This window comes from Mastigoproctus giganteus, chromosome 1 (genome assembly GCF_048544385.1).
Source record: "Mastigoproctus giganteus isolate SK-2022 chromosome 1, ASM4854438v1, whole genome shotgun sequence".
Classification (NCBI taxonomy): domain Eukaryota; kingdom Metazoa; phylum Arthropoda; class Arachnida; order Uropygi; family Thelyphonidae; genus Mastigoproctus; species Mastigoproctus giganteus.
In genome coordinates, this window is record NC_143575.1 from 177,225,547 (window position 1) to 177,252,657 (window position 27,111).

General features: G+C 37.7%; 1 protein-coding gene across 1 annotated transcript in view; it reads left to right on the top strand.

Moving 5' to 3' along the window:
• Positions 1 to 27,111, top strand: part of LOC150091323 (proto-oncogene tyrosine-protein kinase ROS-like) — a 712,204-nt gene that overhangs the window by 75,354 nt on the left and 609,739 nt on the right. Inside the window, exons 6-7 of the mRNA XM_090389969.1 lie at positions 7,394 to 7,547; positions 23,610 to 23,735. Coding sequence (XP_090246095.1) covers positions 7,394 to 7,547; positions 23,610 to 23,735 — 280 coding nt within the window. The remainder of the gene's footprint in view (positions 1 to 7,393; positions 7,548 to 23,609; positions 23,736 to 27,111) is intronic.

The window sequence follows — 27,111 nt, forward strand, 5'->3', positions numbered from 1 at the left end:
ATGATGAAAAGGAGGCAGCCCCAATGCAGACTACACCGGATTCTTTTTTCAAGAGAACTGATAAGAAACAGGAAGATGTAGATCCAGTACCATTAATATCTTTAGGTGTTTTTGGGCCAACTTTTGAAGAAGCACCTTCCTCACCTTTCTACAGTTCTTCCGATGAGGTTTAATAATAAATTACTCATGCTTATTTAACATAAAACAATGTAAGTTAAATGTTATTTTTACTTTAATAAGCTCCATTTTTGTATCCTTTTATTTTTTTAACAATTTATGTAATAATATGGTAACGTGCACTTGTTTACAACATAATAATGCAATAATTTCTACTCATGAACACAAATTTGACTTATAAACTACATGTTGGAACCTAACCCGTTCTCAAGCAGGGGAGTGCCTGTAGTAGATATTTTTTAATTTAACATTGCATTCATGCTATAAATGATGAAAAAAGATCCAAAATACCTTTAGTGAAAACTAAAAAGTATAATATTATGTACGTTAAGGGTGTTAAGAATTTAAAGTACTAAATATTGTCATTTTTCTTGTATAAATGACAAGCCTGTTATACTGTATTAACCAGATTAAAGTTGTTTTACTTTTTTTTTCTCAAATGCTAAGAATACATCTGTGTATAGTAAAACAGACATGTTGTTTTTGTAGGCTATGAAACTTTACTGTTTAGCACTAATGCTGAACAACCTTCTGCTATACAAAATGAATTGAAGTGTTATAGTTTCCCTTTACATAAAAAAAATTACATTTTTTTTCTAGTAGTTTGAGGATATCATAACTAAAAAAAGTCAAGAGAAGTCTTGACTATGATGACAGTCATGTTTATTATTATAGGGTGTTCCTTTTATTACAGAAGACAAATGTACTCTATGAAGAATGTAACAGAGGGTTATATGCTTCAAAGCTTCAGACATAAATTTTCTTACTGGTCAGCAGTGTATAAAGACTCTCATCCAAGTATTCTTCTTACCTTCCGAAGACATCAGAGTACACTTTTTTGAAACCCTAATGTTTCTTAAATCACTTGTGAAGGAAAAGGCAGTCAAATTGCTGAAACTGAAAACACCAAAAACCATAACAATCAACAAACATGTTGAGATTCAAAACGGTGAAATGCTGACATCTGAATGGCAGCAGCTGTTAAATTTATACAGATCATAAAAGGGTCATAATTCCAATGGATTGAATTGATAATGGTTCAGTAATTTGGCTGATAGAAATGCCAGTTTCTCAAGATGTGAGTGATCAAAATGTCAGTAGTCTTAACAGATAAAAATGACAACCCGTTGTCATTACATAAAATGCCCTGTTTTTATTATTAACATGTGTCAGAAATTTCTGAAAATACAGGTAGTTCCTGCTTTATGAGTTCCCGGGTTATCAAGTATCAACAAAATCGAGAATATGAACATTAATTGCAAAAAATGAATGTTAAACATTCATAAATACCGCATTTCAAACCACGTGCATAGCTATATAATACAGTGCACCCCACTTTACGATGATAATCCATTACCATCGTATCATGAAAATATCATGATACGATGGTAAAAACAAATAACACATTGTTTTTTGGCAATTCGTTCCACGACCTCGGAAGTTGAAATTTTTGCTATATAACTCTCTAAAAGGTCGTTTTTATAGTGTAAATTGTATTAGTTACCAATTCAAACTTTTAAAATGCACTACACTTTCATCGTTATCATATGTTTTGTTATAAGAAACAATTGTTAACGGCCTTGTAATATTTTTCTAAAGCACATTTCTGGAGGTCACGACCATAAAACAATAAAAACAATTTGCACTTTCTGGTTTATTGGGCTTTTCTGTTACTGCAAGCAATTATAAATGGGTATAAACTCCATGTTATTGCATTTGAGAAAATACTGATAGCTGGAATTGTGTGTTTTTTTTATGTCGGTGAAACATGTTTCCCCTTTACTGAAATCTTCAATCATATAAAAAACATAAATAAATTTTCAGACTCTTCTCTTCATTCCTTTTTTTTTTTTTTTTTTTTTTAGCTTAGTAAACTTGTTACTCCATGAAAATCATGTTAGTTGTAATTTGTGCATTTCGTTAAAAAATGCTTATGCATGCTATTGAAATTAATAAGGAAAATAGAAGATTATCTTGGAAATAAACGCCTCTTGAAACATTTCTAAAGAAAACTACTTGTGCAGCAAACCAACGAGTGCCGAGCCAATAATGTTGTTGTTTGGTTTTTAGGAGCATTAGCAACTAAGGCCATATTGCTCCGGAGATGTGTGGTAGTAATTCCCTGACCTTTCTGCATCCTTCATATTTGGTAGTCACGGTCTCGAACCCCAGTCTAATCAAGAAGCATGTGCTACACACTGCTGCTCCTGCCCACCTGGCTACGGAGGTGCCAAGCCAATAATGAGTGATAGAGTGTGCATTTAGTCAATGATGATGATGAAAAATAAACATTCTTTAACATTTGTAAGTCATAAATAATTTCTCTATTAATATAATTTGCTTGATTTTACAGGCTACCTTTTCATTTCTTTGGATAAATCAATCATTGTTTAAACATAAACTAATTAGCTAACTAATTTCATTTTTGATAACCTAACCCCTATTTTTAATATTATATCTATGGGAAATAAATTTCCACTTTATGAGTTTTCACTTTACGAGTGCATTCTAGGAATGAATTAACTCGTAAAGTCGGGAACTACCTGTAATTATTTTCCCATCTGCTTTAGGATGGTATATATTGTCTTTGGAAATCATGAAAAAAAATTTGGTTGGATAATCACTTTATTATTATTTAAAAACTTTTTCTCCTTTACAGGGTTTTTCTCTGCCCTGTGATGGGTACTGGCACCAAGTGCATGGGGTGGTTGGTTATTTCCCAGTTACTATTATTATTGTTATTATTACTGTTGGTCAAGGAACTCTCTTAGATCATACAGGTGTTCAGGATCATGGCTATCTCAAGTTCCACATAAGTGTTCCCTGGGAGGCATATTGCTTCTAGATTCTTATGGGAACTCACTCTTTAGCATCATGCAGGTGGTTAACACAGTGATTGGGATGATCATTACTTGTTCCATATGCCACAAATCTTTGACTTCCTGTCTTAGATCCGAGTACTTACTGATCTTTTCCTCATATGTTTTCTTGAGGTTGCTGGTATTGGGCATCACTATATCAGTATGTTGTTTGTTTGTTTGTTATTTGGTTTTTAGGAGCATTAGCAACTAAGGCCATATTGCTCCGGGATATGCGGTGGTCATTCCCTGACCTTTCGGCATCCTCCGTATTTTGTGGTGACGGGCTCGAACCCCGGTCTAATCAAGAAGCGTGTGCTACGCACTGCTGCTGCTCCTTCCCACCTGGCTATGGAGGCACCCTGTATCAGTCTGGCAGGGAGCTATTTCCTTCTTATCAGTGAGGGTTATATCTGGGCTATTGTGTAGGATCATTTTGTCCATTATTAGGGCAATATATATAGTCTATGTATAGTCCCAGTATAGTCTGTGAGTAGGAATCTAGTACAGCCTGAAGTTCTTACTTCTAATACAGTACACTTTCTTTTCTCAACTGGTATTTTTGGAATAGCTTCTGATATATTATCCTGAAAACCTGGTTGTGCCTGTGATTGTACTCTGTCTGGGTGCTCACCCTGCATTCTGTTGTGATGTGCTGACTTGTTTCTGGTGGCATCAACAACATATGTCATCTGTTACTCTGGGGTCCTTGACAATGTATTTCCTGTAGTTCCTAGTATTGATTATAGAGTCTTGTATCGCGAGCATGAATCATTTAGTCTTAGAGAAGAGCTTTCCTTTCATGAGCCAAGTGTGGGAAGCCATCTTATCTATGTAGTCTTGATAGAGGTCATTGTAGTGTCTGTCATGGAGTGTCTTCTTTGCTCATCTTTGTCTTTGTTTCTTCTGCTAATGTGGTGTGTTCTCCTTGTTGAGGTTGAGTGTTGTATGCCATTTGTCTATCTTTCTTAGGGTTTATCAGATTGGTGCTGTGTTTTCCTGGAAATAATCCCACAGATTCTTAATTGCCTTCTTCTCTTGTTCAATGAAGTCGATCAATCCCCTTCCCTCCTTCCTTATGGGCTATGGTCAGTCTCTCGATTGACTTTGGGTGGTGTTGTCACTTCTTGGTCATCATTATTCTGGTCAATCTTCTCATGATCTCCTCCTGATCAGTGTTGGCCCAATTTATGATCCCAAAGGAGTACATTAGCACTGGGACTGTGTAAGTGTTTATGGCTGTGACCATGTTCCCACCATTCAACTTTGAATTTATCAGGCTTCTCAGTCATACAGGCCTTGATTTCCTTGTGTTCTAACTTATGGGCCTGCATCATTTCAAGATATTTCATTTCTATATCTCTTTCTTTGTCATGGCTTCAATCTCTTCACCAATCTTTAGCTGGTAGTTTTGTCTGACTAGATGCTCTTGATGTAATCCAGGCTTCCACTGTTTTTGTGGAAGTGGATGGATTGATAAATTCGAGGGAGAACTAGACAAATTCTTGGAGGGTACAGATGGGTGAACTGTGTTTTTTTTTTTTTTTTTTTTTGACCGATGCTCTATAAGCTTGCTTTCTTGCATAATTTGCCATTACTATGTGGTAGAGAAGAAAAGTACTTCGAATGCATATAAACTATCAGATGATACAAACACTGTGGTAAATATAAATCAGTCTGCAATCAAGTCAAAAAGAAGGCTAGGCAAGCTAAGACAGATTATGAGAAGTCTCTGGTGAAAAATGCCAAGAAAAGCATTAAAGATTTCTATGCTTATATTAAAAGAAGAAGGAAGGTGTTGAATCACAGGACCACTTGATGTTAATGGGTTAACTGTTGATGACCCTGCTCAGGTTGCTGACAAATTGAATACATATTTTGTATCTGCATTCACACATAAGGAATTCTTTATGGGACGTCAGAAGTTTATCAAACTCTAATGGGAAGCTTTGTTATATAACTGAAAGGAAAGTGGAAGAGAAATTGTTAAAGCTGAACATAAAAAAAAGCACCTGGAATGGATAGGAGCTACCCCAAAGGAGATGACCAAAATCTTAGCCATAAAAGTCTTTGACTCTGTTGCACATAAAAGACTAGTGTATAAACTGAAGCACTGTGGAATTAAGGACAAGTCAACTTCTATGGATAAAGGGATGGTTAAGTGGAAGAAGACAGAGAGTGGTTATCAATGGGTACTGCTGTTCATGGACTAATATTATCAGAGGAGTTCCCCAGGGTTCAGTGGTGGGCCCATTGTTGTGTTCAGTATTTATTAATGATAATGATGAAGGTGTATTAGGCTTAATGTCAAAATTTGCAGATAATACAAACATTTGTTCACGACAGTAATGACAGTATGCTATTGCAACAAGATCTTAGATCACACACAATCTAAGATCTTTAATCACACACAAGATCTTGTGTGTGATTAAAGGGATATTTAAGGCTTTGAATGGATTTGGCAAGCTTAATGCTGATGGGATTCTTCCTCTTGCTCAGACTATACATGAAAAATTAGGTCAATGGGCTGAAAAATGGCAGTTGAAGTTTAATATTGGAAAATGCAAGATATTACATATGGGTAGCAGTAATCCCAGAGTAATTTATAAACTATGGTACAACACTCAGGGTAGTGGAAAAACGAAAAGGACTGAGAAATTATTGTGCAGTCAGATATGAGATTCTTTGAGCAGTGCAGATGTGCTGCCAGGACAGCACATGGGGTTTTGTCAATGATATATAGAAACTTTGCTAGCAGGGATAAGGAGGCGATTATCCCTTTGTATAATGTCATGGTTAGGCTGCATCTTGAGTAGTGTATACAGATCTGGAGGCCTCACTTTAGGAGGAATTTAAATCTATTGGAATGGGTGCAAAGAAGGGAACAAAAGGGTACTCTTACCTAGAAAAGCTTCATTTCTGCAAATTGCAACTTCTGGAGACTAGGCTCCTGAGAGGTGATCTGATGTGATTGAGGGGTTTAAGGCCTTGAATGGATTGAGTAAGCTGAATGTGGATGACATTCTTCTTCTTACTGATACTACACACATGAGGGGATATAAATTTAAGTTGAGGAAGCATGGTTGCAGGATAGATGTGCAGAAGTTTGCCTTCAGCCAGGGAGTGGTTGATCGTTGGAATGAACTGAACTTCCATTTGTGAAAGTGGATAGTTTGAATAAATTCAAGGAAGAACTAGACAAATTCTTTGAGGGTAAGTTTAGATGAAGTGTGTGTGTGTGTGTGTGTGTGTGCGTGCGTGTGTGCATGTGTGCATGTGTGCGTGTGCGTGTGTGTGTGTGTGTGTGTTTTGAGATAAGGGACTGATTATACTACCTTATAATGGTCAGGCCACGTGTTGTGTACTACATACAGGTCTGGAGGCCTCATTTTAGGAAGGATGTACAGTTGCTGGAACGAGTACAGAGATGGACATAAAATTGGTGAGGGGAACAAAGGGGTGCTCTTCCCAAGAAAGGCTTCAGTTCTGCAGATTGCAGCATCTGGAGACTAGACACCTGTGAGGTGATCTGACTGGGGTATTTAAGGCTTTGAATGGATTTGGCAAGCTTAATGCTGATGGGATTCTTCCTCTTGCTCAGACTATACACAAGGGGACACAAATTCAAATTTAGGAAAGACGGTTGCAGAATAGATGTATGGATGTTTGCCTTTAGCCAGTGGGTGATGGATTGCTGGAGCAAGTTTACATCTGTTGTTGTTGTAGAAGTTGATAGCTTAAATAAATTCAAGGAAGAGCTAGACAAACCATTTGGGGGGGATTGACTGATGTTGCATAAGCTTGCTTTCTTGCATCATTTGCAAGTACTAATTAATAGTGCACTAATTCCTTTGATATTACAAGTATCTATCCATCAATCTTTATATCAGTGGCAGTGAATTTAGTTGCATTTAAAAATTAATTTTTTTAATAGGCTAAGGAGATAATGATCTGCTTCTTATCATTCTACACAGATTCTTTTTCATACAATGTGATTTTCTCATGTTAGGTTAAAAATAGGTTTCATAATTTTTCATAATATGCAAAATTCCATATTGTGAAAATTCCATTTCACAATATGGAATTTTGCATATACTTACTGAGTGTTTTGTCTTATTTTTTGGTTTGTTTAACCCCTAAGTAATTAGACAAAACACAAATGTAATCTCAGTGTACTTACGTAGCTGTGAAGGGTTTCTAATGTCAGTGTACCTGCGTGTACCTTTGCACCTTACAATAAAGATCATATTTATTATTTATATAGTTTAATAGCAATAACTATATTATAACTGCTATATTACTATATTATTTTATTACTCTAAACTTTGCTTAATTAACCTATTTATTTTCTGCTATAGGATGTGTCTGAAAAACAGAATGGACTCTACTATATGTTTACAGGATTAAAGCCAGAAACAACATATATACTTTCTGTTGCCACAAGAAATAATGTAGGAGAAGGTCCTGTTGATACAAAAACTTTTAAAATTCCATCTTTTACAGAAACTAGTGGTATGCATTTTCATTCTAAGTACTAAATTTTGCTTGGCTTTCTAAGAAACATGTTTTTAAATGATATTTTAATATTAGCACTTCACTCCACGTAACAATAATTACACGTGAAGTAGAGCATTACTATTTCTTACAATACTTAGAAAATTATTGTTAAATTACTGTGATTTATGGCAGAAAAAGAAATTAATATGTTAATTAATTAGTCATTTACATTTTTTCAGATTACTTACTTTAAATGGAATCATATTCTAAAAATCAATTACTCTGACTGAAAGCAAATTTTTTGCACATCTATCCTACAAAAAACCATCCTTTTCTAATTTAAAATTATCACTTTGTATGTGTCATCTGAGAAAGAGTAAATATGCCATTGGTTTTTAGTTTATTCAATCTGTTTAAAACATTATACATTTCAGTTAGATCAATGCACAGATGCCTTGTTTCCAGAGACGGCAATTTATAGAACCCATTTTTTCCTCGTAAGAATATAATTTTATGCCACCAACTAATCTTGTTGTTCTGTATGCCTGTACCAACAGATCTACATCCTTAGTAAAAATAATGCTTCCAAATGTGCATGCAGTACTAGTGTGTGGAAGCACCTAATCATTGCTTGGGCACCTCCGTAGCCAGGTGGGAAGGAGCAGCAGTGCGTAGCACACACTTCTTGATTAGACTGGGGTTCGAGCCCATCACCACCAAATACGGAGGATGCGGAAAGGTCAGGGAATGACTACCACATATTCCCAGAGCAATATGGCCTTAGTTGCTAATGCTCCTAAAAACCAAATAACAACAACAATCATTAAACCCCTAGCCATAATTATGAGAGCTTCTTTGGACTCAGGGGAGGTACCCATAGACTAGAGATGTGCAAATGTAACCCCAATTCACAAAGGAGGATCACAGGCTGACACAAGTAATTATAGACCTGTTAGTTTAACTTCTGTTCCAGGTAAATTAATGGAGGCACTGGTTAAAGAAGCACTGCAGGATCATCTAGACAAGAATTCAGTTATAGCTCAGATGCAGCATGGTTTTGTTAAGGGCAGGTCTTGCCTGACCAATTTGATTGGATACTATGATGTAGTCACAAAAGAACTGGATGCAGGGAATAACTTTGATATTATATATTTGGATCTCAGAAAGGCTTTTGATACTGTTGCACATGGAAGACTGCTGCACAAATTGGAGCATTGTGGCATTGGAGGCAAATTGCTGCTATGGATAAGGGGATGGTTGAGTGGCAGAAGACAGAGAGTGGTAATCAATGGACACTGCTCAACGTGAACTAATGTTATTAGTGGAGTTCCTCAGGGTTCAGTGTTGGGTCCGTTGTTGTTTTCGGTGTTTATGAATGATATTGATGATGGGATATCAAGTTTAATGTCCAAGTTTGCAGATGATACAAAGGTTGGCAGGGTTGTTAAGGACACCACTGATGCTATGCTGCTGCAACAGGATTTGGAAAGGTTGAACAGATGGGCTGAGAGGTGGCAAATGAAGTTTAACATTGACAAATGTAAAGTACTACATATGGGAAACAGTAACCCCAGAGCAACGTATCAACTCTGCGGTACTACACTGACAGTGGTGGAGAATGAAAAGGACCTGGGGGTAATTGTTCAGGCAGATATGAAGTTCTCTGAGCAGTGCAGATGAGCTGCAAGAGTAGCTCATGGTGTCTTGTCAATGATATACAGGAATTTTTCTAGCAGGGATAAGGAGGTGATTATTCCCTTGTATAAGGCAATGGTTAGGCCACATCTTGAGTACTGTATACAGGTCTGGAAAAATCTAGAATTCCTTTGATGCCATCCTTAATATAATTGGATAGATCCTGTCTACCACAGGTACCTTTTTTTTATTTCACTTTTCAACAATTTCTCTTCCACTTTCCTTTCAGTTACCACAAAATCATTTACTTCTTTAAGATTTTGATGAACTTCTGGAATTTCCCTCCATAAAGAATTTGTCATGAATGAATGTAGATGCAAAATATCTATTCAGTTTTCAGCAACTGGATGGCCAGTGCAATGATGAATCAGTTTGGTGTCATTAGCATTAGTAGAGGCATATGATGCAAGAAAGCAAGCTTATTCAGCATCAGCCAAAAAAAAAAAAAAAAGCACAACCACTACTCCCATTTCACCCCTCCATTCGTTCGAAATACCTGTCCAGCTGAGCCTTAAATTTGTTTAGGCTATCAACTTGATAAGCTTGGAAAGGTTGAACAGATGGGCTGAGAGGTGGCAAATGAAGTTTAACATTGACAAATGTAAAGTACTACATATGGGAAACAGTAACCCCAGAGCAACGTATCAACTCTGCGGTACTACACTGACAGTGGTGGAGAATGAAAAGGACCTGGGGGTAATTGTTCAGGCAGATATGAAGTTCTCTGAGCAGTGCAGATGAGCTGCAAGAGTAGCTCATGGTGTCTTGTCAATGATATACAGGAATTTTTCTAGCAGGGATAAGGAGGTGATTATTCCCTTGTATAAGGCAATGGTTAGGCCACATCTTCAGTACTGTATACAGGTCTGGAGGCCTCATTTCAAGAAGGATGTAGAGCTGCTGGAACGGGTACAGAGAAGGGTAACAAGATTAGTGAATGGAACAAAGGGTTGCTCTTACGAAGAAAGGCTTAAGTTTTGCAAATTACAGAGTCTGGAAACTAGGCACCGGCGAGGTGATCTGATAGAGGTGTATAAGGCTTTGAATGGTTTGAGCATGCTCAATGCCAATGGGATTCTTCATCTTGCTCAGAATAATCACCGCAGAGGGCATAAATTCAAATTGAGGAAGGACGGATGTCGGATACATGTGCGGAAATTTGCCTTTGGCCAGCGGGTGGTTGGTTGGTGGAACCGACTTCCATCACTTGTTGTTGAAGTTGATAGCCTAAACAAATTTAAAGCTCAACTGGACAGGTATTTCGAACGAACGGAGGGGTGAAATGGGAGTGGTGTTTTTTTTTTTTTTTTGGCTGATGCTGAATAAGCTTGCTTTCTTGCATCATATGCCTCTACTAATGCTAATGCTAATGCTAACTTCAACAACAAGTGATGGAAGTCTGTTCCACAAACCAACTGCCCGCTGGCTAAAGGCAAATTTCAGCACATCTGTCCGACATCCATCCTTCCTCAATTTGAATTTATGCCCTCTCAGGTGATTATTCTGAGCAAGAGGAAGAATCCCATCGGCATTGAGCATGCTCAAGCCATTCAAAGCCTTATACACCTCTATCAGATCACCTCGCCGATGCCTAGTCTCCAGACTCTGTAATTTGCAAAACTTAAGCCTTTCTTCGTAAGAGCAACCCTTTGTTCCATTCACTAATCTTGTTGCCCTTCTCTGTACTCGTTCCAGCAGCTCTACATCCTTCTTGAAATGAGGTCTCCAGACCTGTATACAGTACTCAAGGTGTGGCCTGACCAATGCCTTATACAAGGGAATAATCACATCCCTATCCCTGCTAGAAAAATTCCTGTATATCATTGAGAAGACACCATGAGCTACTCTTGCAGCTCGTCTGCACTGCTCAGAGAACTTCATATTTGCCTGCACAATTACGCCCAGGTCCTTTTCATTCTCTACCACTGTCAGCGTAGTACCACAGAGTTGATACGTTGATCTGGGGTTACTGTTTCCCATATGTAGTACTTTACATTTGTCAATGTTAAACTTCATTTGCCACCTCTCAGCCCATCTGCTCAACCTATCCAGATCCTGTTGCAGAAGCATAGCATATGTAGTGTCCTTAACAACCCTGCCAACCTTTGTATCGTCTGCAAACTTGGGCATTAAGCTTGATATACCATCATCTATATCATTTATAAATACAGAAAACAACAATGGACCCAACACTGAACCCTGAGGAACTCCACTAATAACATTAGTCCACGTTGAGCAGTGTCCATTGATTACCACTCTCTGTCTTCTGCCACTCAACCATCCCTTTATCCATAGCAGCAATTTGCCTCCAATGCCACACTGCTCCAATTTGTGCAGCAGTCTTCCATGCGCAACAGTATCAAAAGCCTTTCTAAGATCCAAATATATAATATCAAAGTTATTCCCTGCATCCAGTTCTTTTGTGACTACATCATAGTATCCAATCAAATTGGTCAGACAAGACCTGCCCTTAACAAAACCATGCTGTGTCTGTGCTATAACTGAATTCTTGTCCAGAAGATCCTACAGTGCTTCTTTAACCAGTGCCTCCATTAATTTTCCTGGAACCGAAGTTAAACTAACAGGTCTATAATTACTTGTGTCAGCCTTTGATCCTCCTTTGTGAATTGGGGTTACATTTGCACATCTCCAGTCTATGGGTACCTCCCCTGAGTCCAAAGAAGCTCTCATAATTATGGCTAGGGGTTTGCTTACTTCCTTTGCTGCCTCCTTTAATATAACTGGATAGATCCCATCCACCCCGGGTGCCTTTTTTATGTTTATCCTCAACAATTTCTCCTCCACTTTCCTCTCAGTTATTAGAAAATCATCTAGCTCACTGCCAATGTTTACTTCACCTACGACATTTCCCTTCCTGAATAACTCCTCATGTGTGAATGTAGATGCAAAATACTTGTTTAGATTGTTAGCCACCTGAGCAGGATCCTCAACTGTTGAACCATCAACATCCAGTGGACCAATCTGATTCATCCCTTTCCTTCTTGAGTTTAAATAAGTAAAGAACTCTTTTCTGTTTTTCTTTGCATCCTTTGCCGAGGATTTCTCATAATCTGCCTTTGCCTGCCTAATCTCCTTTGTGACTTGGTTACAGACCAACTTATATCTATCATAGGCTTCCATGTCACCCATTAATTTGTATGTATCCCATGCATTTTTCTTCTCTGCCATATGTCTCATTAGTTCATCTGACAACCATTTAGGCCTGAACCTTGAACAATATTTCTTGGTTGGTATGTAAAGCCTGGTAGCTTCCAAGATTAGTTCCTTGGAAGCTACCAGGCTTTACATACCAACCAAGAAATATTGTGTCACATAAGCACTGGAAAAAAAAATGAGAGTAAGAGTGTGTTAGGCCTATTGACTCTGATGAGTTATGTTATGTTGTTATTTTGGTTTTTAGGAGCATTAGCAACTAAGGCCATATTGCTCCGGGCATATGCAGTGGTCATTCCCTGACCTTTCCGCATCCTCCGTATTTGGTGGTCACGGGCTCAAACCCCGGTCTAATCAAGAAGCGTGTGCTACACACTGCTGCTCCTGCCCACCTGGCTACGGAGGCGCCAACTCTGATGAGTACAACAAACAAATGTACAGAGAAGTAGAATGGGCCAGTAAATCAGAATGCCTTTTAATGGTAGATTTTAACTTTCCAGATATTGACTGGAACTTATGGATTGGTCACTTTCAAACTAGAAAGACTTTTGTGGATTTATTGGATGACTGTTTCCTACAGTAGCACATTGAAGAGGCAACCAGAAAGAGTAATACTCTTCATCTGATTATAATCAGTTCAAGAATATTACTGTTGATCATTATCACCAGTGATTATTCAGGCATTAAGAACTGCAGTTAACGAAACCACTAGATGGCAGTGTTCATATGTAAACCCTAGAAGGAAAAAGATGAATCAGATTGGACCACTTAACATACATCGGTTGACTATTGATGATCATGCTCAGGTAGCTGGTAAACTGAATGAGTATTTTGCATCTAAATCCACACATGAGGAGTTATTTAATGAGGGGAATGCCAGACGTTTATTAAACTCTAACACGGAGCTAAATGATTTTGTAATAACTGAGAGCAAAGTGGAGAAGCAATTGTTGAAGTTAAACATAGGGAAGACATCTGGGGTGGACGAGATCTATCCAGTTATATTAAAGGAGGCAGCAAAGGAAGTAAGCAAACCTGTAGCCATAGTTATGAAAGCTTCCTTGGACTCAGGGGAGATCCCCAACAATTGGAGGTGTGCAAATGTATCACCAATTCACAAAGGGGGGTTCAAAAGGTGACACAAGTAACTATAGACCTCTTAATTTAACTTGTTTTCTGGAGAAAACAAAGGAGTCACTGGTTAAAGAAGCATTGCAGGATCATCTAGACAAGCCTGCAGTAATAGTTAAGACACAACATGGGTTTGTTAAAGGGAGGTCTTGTCTGACAAATTTGATTGGATACTATGATGTGATCACAAAGGAACTGAATGCCAAAAATAATTTTCATATATCATATACTTGGATTTCAGGAAAGCTTTTGATACTGTTGCACATGGAAGACTGCTGTACAAATTGGAGAGGTATGGCATTAAGGCTAAGTTGCTACAATTAATAAAGGGATGGTTGAATGGGAGATGACAGAGAGTTGTAATCAATGGATACTGCTCTTCGTGGACAAATGTTATTAGGGGAGTTCCACAAGGTTTGGTGTTGGGCCAATTGTTGTTTTGTTTATTTATCAATGATATTGATGAAGGTACATCAGGTTTAATGTCCAAGTTTTCAGATAATACAAAAGTTGGCAGGGTTGTTAACGAGAGTAAACAGAGTATGCTATTCCAACTGGATCTTGATTAGTTGGACAAATGGGCTGAGAAGTGGCAACTGAAGTTTAACATTGACAAATGCAAAGTACTGCATATGGGTAGCAATAACCCAAAAGAAACATACGAACTGTGTGGTACTACACTCAGGGAAGTGGAAAGTGAAAAAGACCTGGGAGCAATTGTGCAGTCAAATATGAAGTTTGCTGAACAGTGCAGACAGGATAGCAGGGAAGGTCATGGAATCTTATCATGATATATATAGGCGCCTCCGTAGCCAGGTGGGAAGGAGCAGCAGTGCGTAGCGCACGCTTCTTGATTAGACCGGGGTTTGAGCCCGTCACCACCAAATACGGAGGATGCGGAAAGGTCAAGGAATGACCACCGCATATCCCGGAGCAATATGGCCTTAGTTGCTAATGCTCCTAAAAAAAAAAAAAAAAAAAAAATCATGATATATAGGAATTTTGCTAGAGTGACAGGAAGATGATTATCCTGTTGTACAAGGCAATGGTCTGAAGACCTCATTTTAGGAAGGATATAGAGTTGCTAGAATGAGTACAAAAAAAGGCCAACAAGATTGGTGAGGGAAACAAAGGGGTGCTCTTACCAAGAAAGGCTTAAGTTCTGCAAATTGCAGCACCTGGAGAGTAGGCACCTGCCAAGTGATCTTCTGATTGAGGTGTTTAAGGCCTTGAATGGGTTGAGCAAGCTGAATGCTGATGGGATTCTTCCTCTTGCTCAGATTAAGAACCTGAGGGGCATAGATTCAAATTGAGGAAAGACTGTTGTAGAACAGATGTGCAGAAATTTCACTTTGGCCAGTAAGTAGTTGATTTGTGGAAGTTGATAGCCTAAATAAATTTAAGGCTGAGCTGGACAGGCATTTGGAACGAATGGAGGGATGAAATGGGAGGTTTTTTTTTTTCACTTTTGTTTAGATTAAAAATCTGAGGGGGCATAGATTCAAATTGAGGAAAGACTGTTGCAGAACAGATGTGTGGAAATTTGGCCTTAGCCAGCGGATAGTTGATTGGTGGAACAGACCTCTATCTTTTGTTGGGGAAGTTGATAGTCTGAATAAATTTAAGGCTGAGCTGGTCAGGCATTTGGAACGAATGGGGGTGAAATGGGAGGGTTTTTTTTTTTCTTGGCTTAAGCTGCCTAATCTTGCTTTCTTGCATCGTATGCCTCTACTAATGCTAATCCGGCTAAGGTAAAGAAAGCCGACACAAGAATGATGAGAAACGTCGGATAACTTACATGGAAAATTAGTTTCCCGACATCAGACTCCAGCGTTGCTCGCTCGGTAAACAGACGGTAGGTGTTATCGGTCTGGAGCCAAAATCAAGAAGGATATATTGATTGACAGGTAGGCAAACGATGAAATGATTGTTGTTGGGCGCGACAAAGGACAAGCTACTGTGTAGTCATTGGTTGGCATTTTAATGTGTATTTATGAGTAAAGAACGGTGCATAATAGTTTTGTAATGAACGGTAAACAGGTAATAGTAGCAATTAATCTTTTAAATATGGAAGAAATTTTTAAGGAAAATAAAACGTTGGTGATTTTTTGATGAAAACTAAATTAATAAAAGTTTCGTTCTGTTCATTTTTATGATCTTCATTATGTTTTTTTTCTCATTATTAAAAAAAGGTGCCTCCGTAGCCAGGTGGGAAGGAGCAGCAGTGCGTAGCACATGCTCCATGATTAGACCGGGGTTCGAGCCCAACACCACCAAATACGGAGGATGCGGAAAGGTCAGGGAATGACCACCGTATATTCCCGGAGCAATATGGCCTTAGTTGCTAATGCTCCTAAAAACCAAATAATAACAACATAACAACATTATTAAAAGCAAATTTTTGGAGTTCATGAGTGTTTTTACTATACTATTTAGGTTTGGTTACGAAAATAGGAAAAGGTTTCTTTATTTTTCGTTATATTTCGTAACCTGACCTTAAATGGTAGGTTAGGAAATAATAGAAATGGTTTCCTTATATTTAGTGACCTAACCTTAAACATTAGGTTAGGAAATAATATAAGGAAAGAAAGATTCTATATATATATATAGTGAAACTTCTAACAGACACCTCTCGTTAACGGACATCTCTCTACAACGGACATTTTCAAATTCTCCAACTGACCTCTATTGGTTTTAATGTGTTTTCAGCTTCTGTCTAGCAGACATTCTCTGTAACGGACGCTGACAGGCAATCTGCACTGTTTCGTTTAGATTAGCACTTAACTTGATCTCCCCATAACGGACAGCGGGCGAGCTCACAGCCCTTTTTCTAGGAATTTTTCTTCCACGTATTGCCTCAATCGTGTGTTTATTTTCTATTTCCGATTCTATGAATTTTATCAAGGTTTACGTCGGTTCTAAACCCTTTTTCAAGAATTTTAAGGCACGTGTAAAACTTCTGATGAATTCGGTGTATGCGGGGGGGGGGGGGATTTGGTCATCCTTTCGTCTTTTCAGTTTTAGTTTTCAGTTTTGTTCAGTGTCGTGTGAAGTGCACATTGTCTTCTCGTAAACATTTAACTTTAAAAGATAAAGTCAAACTCATTAATGAGTATGATGGCAAAAAATAGTGTTCGCAATCTCGCTGCAAAATTCAAAATTGGGAAGACGCAGGTAAGCAACATCCTAAAGAAAAAAAATGAACTGCTCAAACAATTTTGGCAACACGGAAATGATCAGGTTCAAAAATCATTCCCGAAAACTGTTGGACTTCAAATTGACAATGTTACGTACGAGTGGTTTTGTAGCGAACGTGCTAAAAAAATTCCCATTAATGGGCCTATTATTAGGGAAAAGCTTTGGAGGTTGCGAAATCTATGGGAGTAAATGAGTTCAAAGCTTCTGTGGGATGGCTAGACAAGTTCAAAACTCGGCATAAAATTTCTTGGAAAACCGTAAGTGGTGTAGGTGGATCTGTTGATACTGGGGTTGTAACAGAGTGGACCGTCAAATTGGAAGATTTATGTCGTGATTTTGAAGCTAAGGATATTTACAACTGTGACAAAACAGGGTTGTTTTTTTAAAGCTCTTCCTGAAAAAACGATGAGTCTAAAAAACGAAAAGTGCCAGGTCGGAAAAATTTCTAAGGAACGCTTGACTGTACTATTGTGTACAAATATGCTGGGAGACTTTGAACAACCTCTTGTTATAGGAAAACCACAAAATCCTCATTGTTTCAAGGGCATAAAGTGGAATCTTTTGAATGTTGACTGGAAGTCCAATAAAAAAGCATGGATGACATGAGATATCATGAGCGAATGGATAAGTCACTTTAACCAAAACATGATTCGTCAAAACAGAAAAATTATTCTTTTCGTGGATAATGCTGCATCTCTTCCGCACATTGAATTGTCCAACATTCAAATCATTTTTCTGCCACCAAACACATCTGCAGAGTGTCAGCCCTTGGATCAAGGGATAATAAAAAATTTTAAACTTCACTACAGAAAACGTGTTTTAAGACATCTGATTGCAAACATGAACGATGTAACATGTACGAGTGACCTTGCAAAGAAAATCAGCATCCTAGATGCGATTCGATGGATTTCCTCTTCGGTAAACGCAATTAGAAAACAAACTGTCGTGAACTGTTTTGTAAAGTCTGGCTTCTCAAACGCAAAAATTGAAGTTGTGAACAGCAATGTGGAGCACCAAGAAGAACAAGAACTTCAACATCTATTGATAATGTATGATACTTCCACTACAAGTGACCCTGGCTACAAAGATAGAGACTCAAACCTCACTACAGAAGATGGTGCTCTAGATATCAACGACATTATCATCGATATTTTTCAAGAAGTTCCTGATGAGGATGAAGAAATGGAAGGAGGTCATTCTGTCGAAGAACATATTAACGACGAACCACCGATGAAAATAGAAGTGCTCATACAAATCAATCGTTTAAAAATGTTTTTCGCCACTGAAGAAGATACTGAAGGACTTTCGATGGTTTCTTCACTCCAAACAAATGTTGAAAACAAAATTATCAGCCGGAAGAAGGTGCAGAAGAAAATAAGTGATTACTGTATGTATTTTTCTTAAGATAAAGTCATAATATGCATAGCAAAATTGTATGTATATTATTTACAAAAATATTGTGCAAAATCTGTATTTAATTTAATTTTACATTAAACGTTTAACGATTTTTCTTTATCTCTTGTGTATATAATTGTATATTATTTACAAAAATATTGTTCAAAATCTGTATATATTTTAATTTAATTTTACATTAAATGTTTAACGATTTTTCTTTCTTTCTTTTTTTTTTCTCCCTCAGACTTCTTGTTAGCGGACACTTCTCTCTAACGGACAAATTTTTGTTCCCCATGGCTCTCCGTTAAAGGGAAGTTTCACTGTATATATATATATATATATATATATATATATATATATATATAGTGAATAGCTGTTGAGGTTTTGATTGATGTTATGATACGTGAGTAGCCGCACGAGTGTGTTTAAAAATAAAAGTACAATAATAAAAAATATTTTGTTAATAAACAATTTATGCTCTAGTCCACGTGATTCTAAAGTAAAAAGGACAGGTTACCTCCTCCATTTCGGTAGGGATTCAAGTGGAGGTAATCTGACCTTTTTTTTCACCATTAGGGCATATTATTGAACAAGAAAATAAAAATACAGTTATAAAAAAATTTATTTTTTTTAATGTATTTCTAAATGTGACTGTGATTCTAAAGAAAAAAGGTTAGGTTACCCCCTCCACTTCAGGAGGGGTTCAAGCTCCCATGGGATTCAAGTGGAGGTAACTTGACCTTTTTTCACCATTATGGAAAGTGTTCATTAGAGCAAGTTACCATTAGTGCTTCTGAGGGCTACTAAAATGATATTAACCCGATGTTATTGTATGTTGTGTTCGCGCACCGATCAGCACGTCATTTTCCACGCCTGCCTGTGAATCAATGTATCGTTCTCGACTTTGCTCCAGACCAATAACACCTACCGTCTGTTTACTGAGTGAGCAGCGCTAGAGTTCGTATCGGGAAACTAATTTTCCGCGTAAGTTATCCGATGTTTCTCGTCGTTCTCGTGTTGGCTTTCTTTACCTTCGCCACTAATGCTAATCACAGTGTATTGATGTGGGAGACTTGCCAGAGCAGGTCATGGGGAATTGGTTACTTAAAGATGTAACTACCATTAGATGTAACTACCTTTATAAAATCAAAAGGGAAGGGCTTTTGATTTTGTAAAGGTGACTACAGTGGTCGCAGACAGCTTTTAAATTCTATACATTGGAATCGACTGATGTTACCAATAGCAAATTCTAAATGGGAAACATTCAAGGAAGTAATCTTGGAAGTTAGTAAGCTTTCATACCAAACAAGAAATACTGTTAAAGATGTTGGCCTAATTGAACAAATGAACTAATGAGACTTGTGGCAGAGAAGAAAAATGCATATAAACTGAGAAACTAGTCTGTAATCAAGAAACTAGTCTGTAATCAAGTCACAAAGGTGGTTAAGCAGGCGAAGGCAGATTACAAGAAATCTTTGGCAAAGGATGCAAACAATTCTTTAGTAATGTAAACTCTGGAAAAAAAGGGATGAATCACTGGATGAATCATTGGTCCACTTGATATCAGTGATTTGACTGTAGGTGGTCATACTCACATAGCTGATAAACTAAATGAATATTTTGCATTTACATTTACACATAAGGAATTCTGTAGAGCAATGGAGGCCAGAAGTTTATCCAACTCTAATAAGAAGCTAAATGACTTTGTAATAACTGAGAGGAAAGTGGAGGAGAAGTTGTTGAAGTTAAACATAAGAAAAGCACCTGGGTTAGATTGGATCTATCCACTTATATTAAGGGATACAGCAAAGGATTAAGCAAGCCCTTAGCCAAAATTATCTGAGCATCCTTTTACTCAAAGGAGGTCACCACGGACTGGAGATGTGCAAATGTATCCCCAATTCATAAAGGAGGATCAAAGGATGACACAAGTAATTACAGACCTGTTAATTCAACTTTTGTTCTGGGAAAAATAATGGAGGCACTTGTTAAAGAAGCTCTGCAGGATCTTCTAGACAAGACTGCAGTTATAGTTCAGACACAGCATGGGTTTGTTAAGGGAAATTTTTGTCTGACCAATTTGATTGGATAATATGATATGGTCACAGAGGAACTGGATGAAAAAAATAATTTTGATATCATATTCTTTGATATTAGGAAAGCTTTTGATACTTTTTACTCTGGAGGACTGCTGTACAAATTGGAGCAATATGGCATTAAGGGCAAGTTACTGCTATGGATAAAGGGATGATTGAATTGGAAATCAATGGACACTGCTCTTTGTGGACTAATGTTATTAGTGGAGTCCCCCAGGGTTCGGTGTTGGGTTAATTGTTGTTTTCTATATTTATCAATGATATTGATGAAGGTATATCCAGCTTAATGTCCAAGTTTGCAGATGATACCAAGGTTGTTGTAGGGTTTTTAATGACGGTATCCTACTGCAATCGAATCTAGAAAAGTTAGGCAGATGGGCTAAGAAGTGGCAGCTGAAGTTTAACATTGACTGCATATGAGTAGTAGTAACCCCAGAGTAACATATCAACTGTGTGGTACTACACTTAGGGTGGTAGAAAATGAAAAAGACCTGGAAGTAATTGTGCAGTCAGATATGAAGTTTTCTGAGCAGACAGGCGGCTAGAGCAGGTCATGGGGTATTGTCAATAATAAAAGGAATTTTGCTAGCATGGATAAGGGGTGATTTTTTTTACCTTATCCCTTTGTATAAGGTAAATGCAAAGTAGTACTGCATATAGGTAGCAGTAATCCCAGAGTAACATTCATTAATTTTTTTTTTTTTTTTTTCATTTTTATTGACAAGGAGCACCTAGCCAGAAACATATCAACTGTACTACATTCAGGGTGGTGTTGAATGAAAAATAACTGGGGTAATTGTGTAGACTGGTATGACGTTCTCTGAGCAGTGCAGACAGGCTACCAGGACAGCTTATGGGGTTTTCTCAATGATATACAGGAATTTTGCTAACAGCGAAAAAGAGGTGACTATCCCTTTGCATAAGGTAATGGTCAGGCCTCATTTTAGGCAGGATATAGAGCTACTGGACCGAGTACAGAGAAGGGCCACAACATTGGTTGAGGGAAACATGACTGGTGAATTGCTGGGTGGTTGCGATGCTGAAGGCAGAGGTTTGTGAGGGATATTACACAAATCTGAAGAATGGATATTCTTCAGATTTATGTAATATCCCTTAAGGATTGGTTCTTTGACCACTGTTGTTTTTTATTTTTATAAATGATATCAACATAGGGCTAGGTTTGATGTCAAAATTTGCAGTTGACATAAAGATGCAGAGTCGTTTAATGACCGGTGCCATGCAGCGCTCCTTCAGGATAACTTGTACAGACTTCAAAGATAGTCAGAAAAGTGGCAGCTCATTTTAATGCTGCTAAATGCATTACACTTGGCGAATAGCAACCCCATATAGATTATACCCTTGGTGGAATTGAATTAAAAACAGTGGAGGAGGAAAGGATTCTGTGAGTTACAATATGGGCAGATATGAGGTTTTCTGAACAGTGTAAACAGGCAACCAGCGAAGCTCATAGTATCCTGTCAATGATTTATCGAATTCTATCCTATAGAGATAGGGAGATCATAATCCCACTGTATAAAGCAGTTGTAAGACCAAGTTTGGAATCCTATGTTCAAGTATGGAGACGTCATCAGAAAAATGATATTGAGATTCTTGAAAACGCCAGAGACAGGCAACTTGAATGGTGAGATCGACAGAAGGACAACCATAATAAGAAAGACTCCGAATATGTGGGCTACAGAACTTGGAAAACAGTAATCTGAGGTGAGCTGATTGAGGTTTATAAGGCTCTGCAAGGGATTAATGAAATGAATTAAAGTGGAATTGTCACTGTTATAAAGAATTCCAGAACTAGGTCTCATAAATTTAAATTACAGGGATTGAGGTTTAAATTAGATTGTAAGAAGTTTTCTTTTAGCCAGAAAGTCGTTGATAACTGGAACAAGTTGCCCTCACAGATAGTTGAGGCTGGCAGTTGAATAAATTCAAAGGTCTACTGGATACTTATCTGTGTGAGGAGGGATACATATAATTTTTGTTTTCTTATCTACTTGGTTGTTTTTTTTTCTCCAGTGAAGCAAAAGCCTGCACCTTCCTTCCACTATATGGCATATACTGTTAGTATATTTTATTACTACTACAATTTCCTGATGGAAGTATTCCTATCAAAGCTCTTTTCAAACAAAAACTTTTTTTAAGGGGTACTCCCTGGTAAGCTGATATGATGGCAGAGTTCACCCAGTCAGAGACTTTGTAATCTCTACTTCCTGGCCCATCTCTCAGTCATTGTGGTTGCCAATTATGAAACTGTGATGTTCTATGCTTCCCTTGGCTAAGTGATCAGATGAACAACAAACCCAACACAGCACTCCACAATCACACACACTTTCTGGACTTTTATACAGTTTTTATTGCATATCACAGCTACGTCATGGAGTTGGGGAAGGGACCTCCGGTGCTTGTTTGTTGTTTGTTTATTTGGTTTTTAGGAGCATTAGCAACTAAGGCCATATTGCTCCGGGGATATGTGGTGGTCATTCCCTGACCTTTCCGCATCCTCCGTATTTGGTGATCACGGGCTCGAACCCCAGTCTAATCAAGAAGCGTGTGCTACGCACTGCTGCTCCTGCCCACCTGGCTACAGAGGTGCCCCTCCGGTGCTGCTTGATCTTTAAAATTATACACTATTTCCTTTCTGTACACATTATGCTCCTTATATTCAAATTCATCATCCCTTATGTTTTAGTGACACCCTGTCTCCACTATCCCTACAATGTCTGCACTTGATGACTTAATCAGTACTTCAAATTCATTGGATTTATTTACTATGCCCCTAGAATTAGTGTACATGCAAGTATACATGCACCCATTCTTACACTTAGTTACCCTAACGCAGCCCATGTATTTACTTGTTCCATGATAATAACCCACAGCAGGCTTGAAATCCTTGATACCTTGCTTTCCAAGCTATTGCATGTTCCAATAGAAGCATAGCAACAATCACTTTCACCTCTGCTTGTGCTCTAGTTAATCTTTTATTCTGTGTAGGCTTTTTTCCAACCCATCTAACACTGCCTCGATAGCATCAGAAAATATTCTTTTTAATCCTAACTTGCAAATTTTCCCCAACATTTCTCTGTACTTGTTAAGTTCTTTAGGCCTCAGATCTCCTGCTCTTAATAATATTAGTGCCAAAATGTACTAAGAGTTCATTTTGGCACTAATATTATTAAGCAGTTCATAGACCACAGAGTAGATATCACAGCATTATAGCATTTTTTAAACAAATTTTATTTTGTAAACAGTTGTGTTCAAGATATGTTTCTCTGAAATGAAATGAATTTTGTCATTTATATAAGATAGATAATGGTGATTTTAGGTATGTGATGAGAGAGAGAGAGAGCACAAAATAAATAAGTTTCTTTTTCAGGTGGCCAATCGTCTCAGCCTTATTTAATATTAGCAACAAAACTTGCTGTCATTAAACAAGGGTTAAACAGTTTAGATGAACCACAGGTGTTGTACCAGTCTCATAGCAGCTCCTCGTTAATTTCAGGTAATTATAACTAATTTAATTTTATAACTATGTTTTATAGCTTTTAATTTTTATACTACAAGCAGAATTTAAAAAATAAATTTATTTCTTGAGAGTTATTTGTCTTTTTTAGTAAAATATGAAGTGTTAACGGGAAGAAAAATGACACTAAATAAATACTGAATTGTTATGAATTGAATTTTATAGTCTACGGATGGTTGTGGTTTTCATAATTTAACTAAAACTCCTACATAATATAAAAATTTGACATTTGGTGAGGTTTCTGTATTTCATGTTGAATGCTATCATCAAGTCCAAAACAATTACTGCTGCTGTGCAGGGTTGACAATTGAATTCAGTAGAGAATTCAGAAACATCATCAGTTGTTTAGTAGTTATATTAGGTGCCTCCGTAGCCAGGTGGACAGGAGCAGCAGTGCGTAGCACACGCTTCTTGATTAGACTGGGGTTCGAGCCCGTGACCACCAAATACGGAGGATGCGGAAAGATCAGGGAATGACCACCGCATATCCCCGGAGCAATATGGCCTTAGTTGCTAATGCTCCTAAAAACCAAATAAAATAACAGTAGTTATATTATGTGGAAGTTTAAGCTAAAACTATTGTATGCAGAAAGTTACTGTTTACAAAGGATAACTGTAGCCCTTTTTAGACAATAAAATTTACTTTGTGACAATTCACGTAGTTTAATTAGTGTCATTCTTATTTCATATTAATTATTCATTAATATCGTTAATATTTTTCTATTATATATTTTGATCTGTTTTGTGTTCTAAAAGAAATTACCCTATAGATCCATCAGAATTTTTAACATATGAAAGGTTCTTGATAAAAAAAAAAAAAATTTTAAAAAAATCAACTTTTTTTTTTTTTCTGAAAACCCCAAACATCAGAGATATTAGAACCTATAGTACTTAATACCGTGCTAGGGTTGGAGGTTAAGAAGATGAAAGAAGATATGCGTTGACAATAGACTTGAACTTCTGTAGACTGTAATTTTCAACAAATACGTATGAAGAAAGGTTGTTCCAGAAAACGGCAGTTGAATGAATAAACGAGGAAGATGAAAAGTTGGTTTTGTGAATCTGAGGTTGGACAGTAAATGGATGTTGGCTGGTGGCGGCATGTGTTCGGACTCTTTTGAATGAGAGAGAGCGAGAATTATAGGAGCCAATTCAGAAGTACAGTGCCCATAGAAGTATCTGTAGAAAAGGCATGCAGCAGAAACAGTATGTCTATGAGACAGCAAGTGGAGAGACTCTGTTAGAGAGGAGTCATTAATTAACCTAACTGCCCTCTTCTGAATGGAATCTAGAAGCCTGAGAGAAGTTTTGGGGGCACCACCCAGATGTGGGAACAATATTCCATGGTAGGGCAGATTTGCGAGCTTGTACAGAGTGAACAGCTGTTTGGAAGAAAAGTAACACCGAGAGCGAAAGAGAAAACCAAATTTTTAAGATGGAGAGGAAGCACTATTTGTAATGTGCTTGTGCTAAGAGAGATTAGAAGTCAGGGTAATCCCCAAAAGAGATATATCATTTTGCCTAGAAATCGGAGTGTCACTAAAGATAAGCATAGGAGCAGAAGAATCATTTTTGTGAGATATAAGACAAGACTGAGTTTTGGAAGGATTGAAATCAACCGAGTTGTCTTTGCCCCACTGGAGAATTACCTGGAAATCAGCATTTAAGGAATTGATAGTGGATATTCGAGAAGTTTAAGCTGATTGAGCAGGGCAAGGTTTCTCAGAATAGAAAGTGAAATGCAATGTGCTATCATCAGCAAAACTATGGATAGGATTTCCAATCAAGGGAAGAAGGTCATTAATATACAAGGGGTGGTTGTTGTTGTTTTTTTTAGGAGCACTAGCAACTAAGGCCATATTGCTCCGGGCATATGCGGTGGTCATTCCCTGACCTTTCCGCATCCTCCATATTTGGTGGTCATAGGCTCGAACCCTGGTCTAATCAAAAAGCGTGTGCTATGCACTGCTGCTCTTGCCCACCTGTCTATACAAGAGGAAAAGAGTGGGGGAAAGAACTGAACTTTGGGGGACAGAAGCATTAGTGTAGAAGTTAGAAGACAGAGAGCCATCTACCATTACCCTCAGTGAGCAATCAGAAAGAAAACTGGATAACCAATTACAAAAAACTGTTGGCAAACCATGAGATGGAAGCTTGTTTAGAAGACCTTTATGCCAAACACAATTGAAAGCGTTTGAGATGTCAAGAGCAACTGCTTGTGTTTCACCGAATGTTTCCATTGAATTAGTCCATAAATGGGTAACATAAGCCAGAATATCACCAGTGGATCGACACTGACGGCAATCGTTGATCAGATGGAAGGCTTCTATGTAGTTTAAGAGTTGGTGGTTAATTTATTTCTCCATTACGTTAGAAAGAGTAGAAGTAATTGCAGACACCAGAATGCTCGGCTACCATTAGGCAAGAAGCAAGATTTCTACTCTTGAGTGCTCAAAATCTTGTTTGGACTGATTAATACTGCTTTACAATTGTTGCTAGCTCTGGTGTAGGCAAAAAATGAAACTGAAGATTTGGAAACAAGCCAATTATGATATGCAACATTGTCTTGAACATCTTTAACACATTTATTGGAAAACCAAAGTTTAGATAAAGGTTGAGTTTTTAAGGTTGAGTGTGGAATAAAGGATTCCATCCCTACAAGAATAATTTCACTGACACGATCTGAGCAAATGTTGACATCAGAAGTTTTGAAACAGTAATCCGACCAAGGTAAGAAAAAAAGAAATCTCGCAGGTCATCCCATTTTGCATTCTTGTAATGCCAAACAATATGAGGTTTGGAATAGCCATGAGATAAATGCTCCATCGGAGAAGAGACAATTACCAAGTTGTGATCTGATGTGCCTAAAGGCGAAGTGAGACCACAGGCGAAGTGAGACCACTCACTTCGCCTGTGTACGTAGAAAGACTGTTTGTGAGAAAATGTCAAGCGTGTTGGCTATATGGTTAGGATTGTCTGGTATTCTTGTAGATAAATGAGCAATCTGTGCAAGGTCATTAGTAATTGAAAAAGCCTCAGCATCTTGACCAGCTGGGTCTGTGTGACTGTACTATATATTTATCTACGATACAAGAAAGCAAGATTATGCAGCATAAGCCAAAAAAAAAAAAAAAAAAAACCCGCTACCATTTCACCCCTCCGTTCGCTCCAAATACCTATCCAGCTCTGCCTTAAATTTATTTAGGCTATCAACTTCCACAACAGAAGATGGAAGTCTGTTCCACCAAACAACTATCCACTGGCTAAAGGCAAATTTCCACACATCTATCCTATATCTGTGTTTCCTCAATTTCAATTTATGCCCTCTCAGGTGATTATTCTAAGCAAGAGGAAG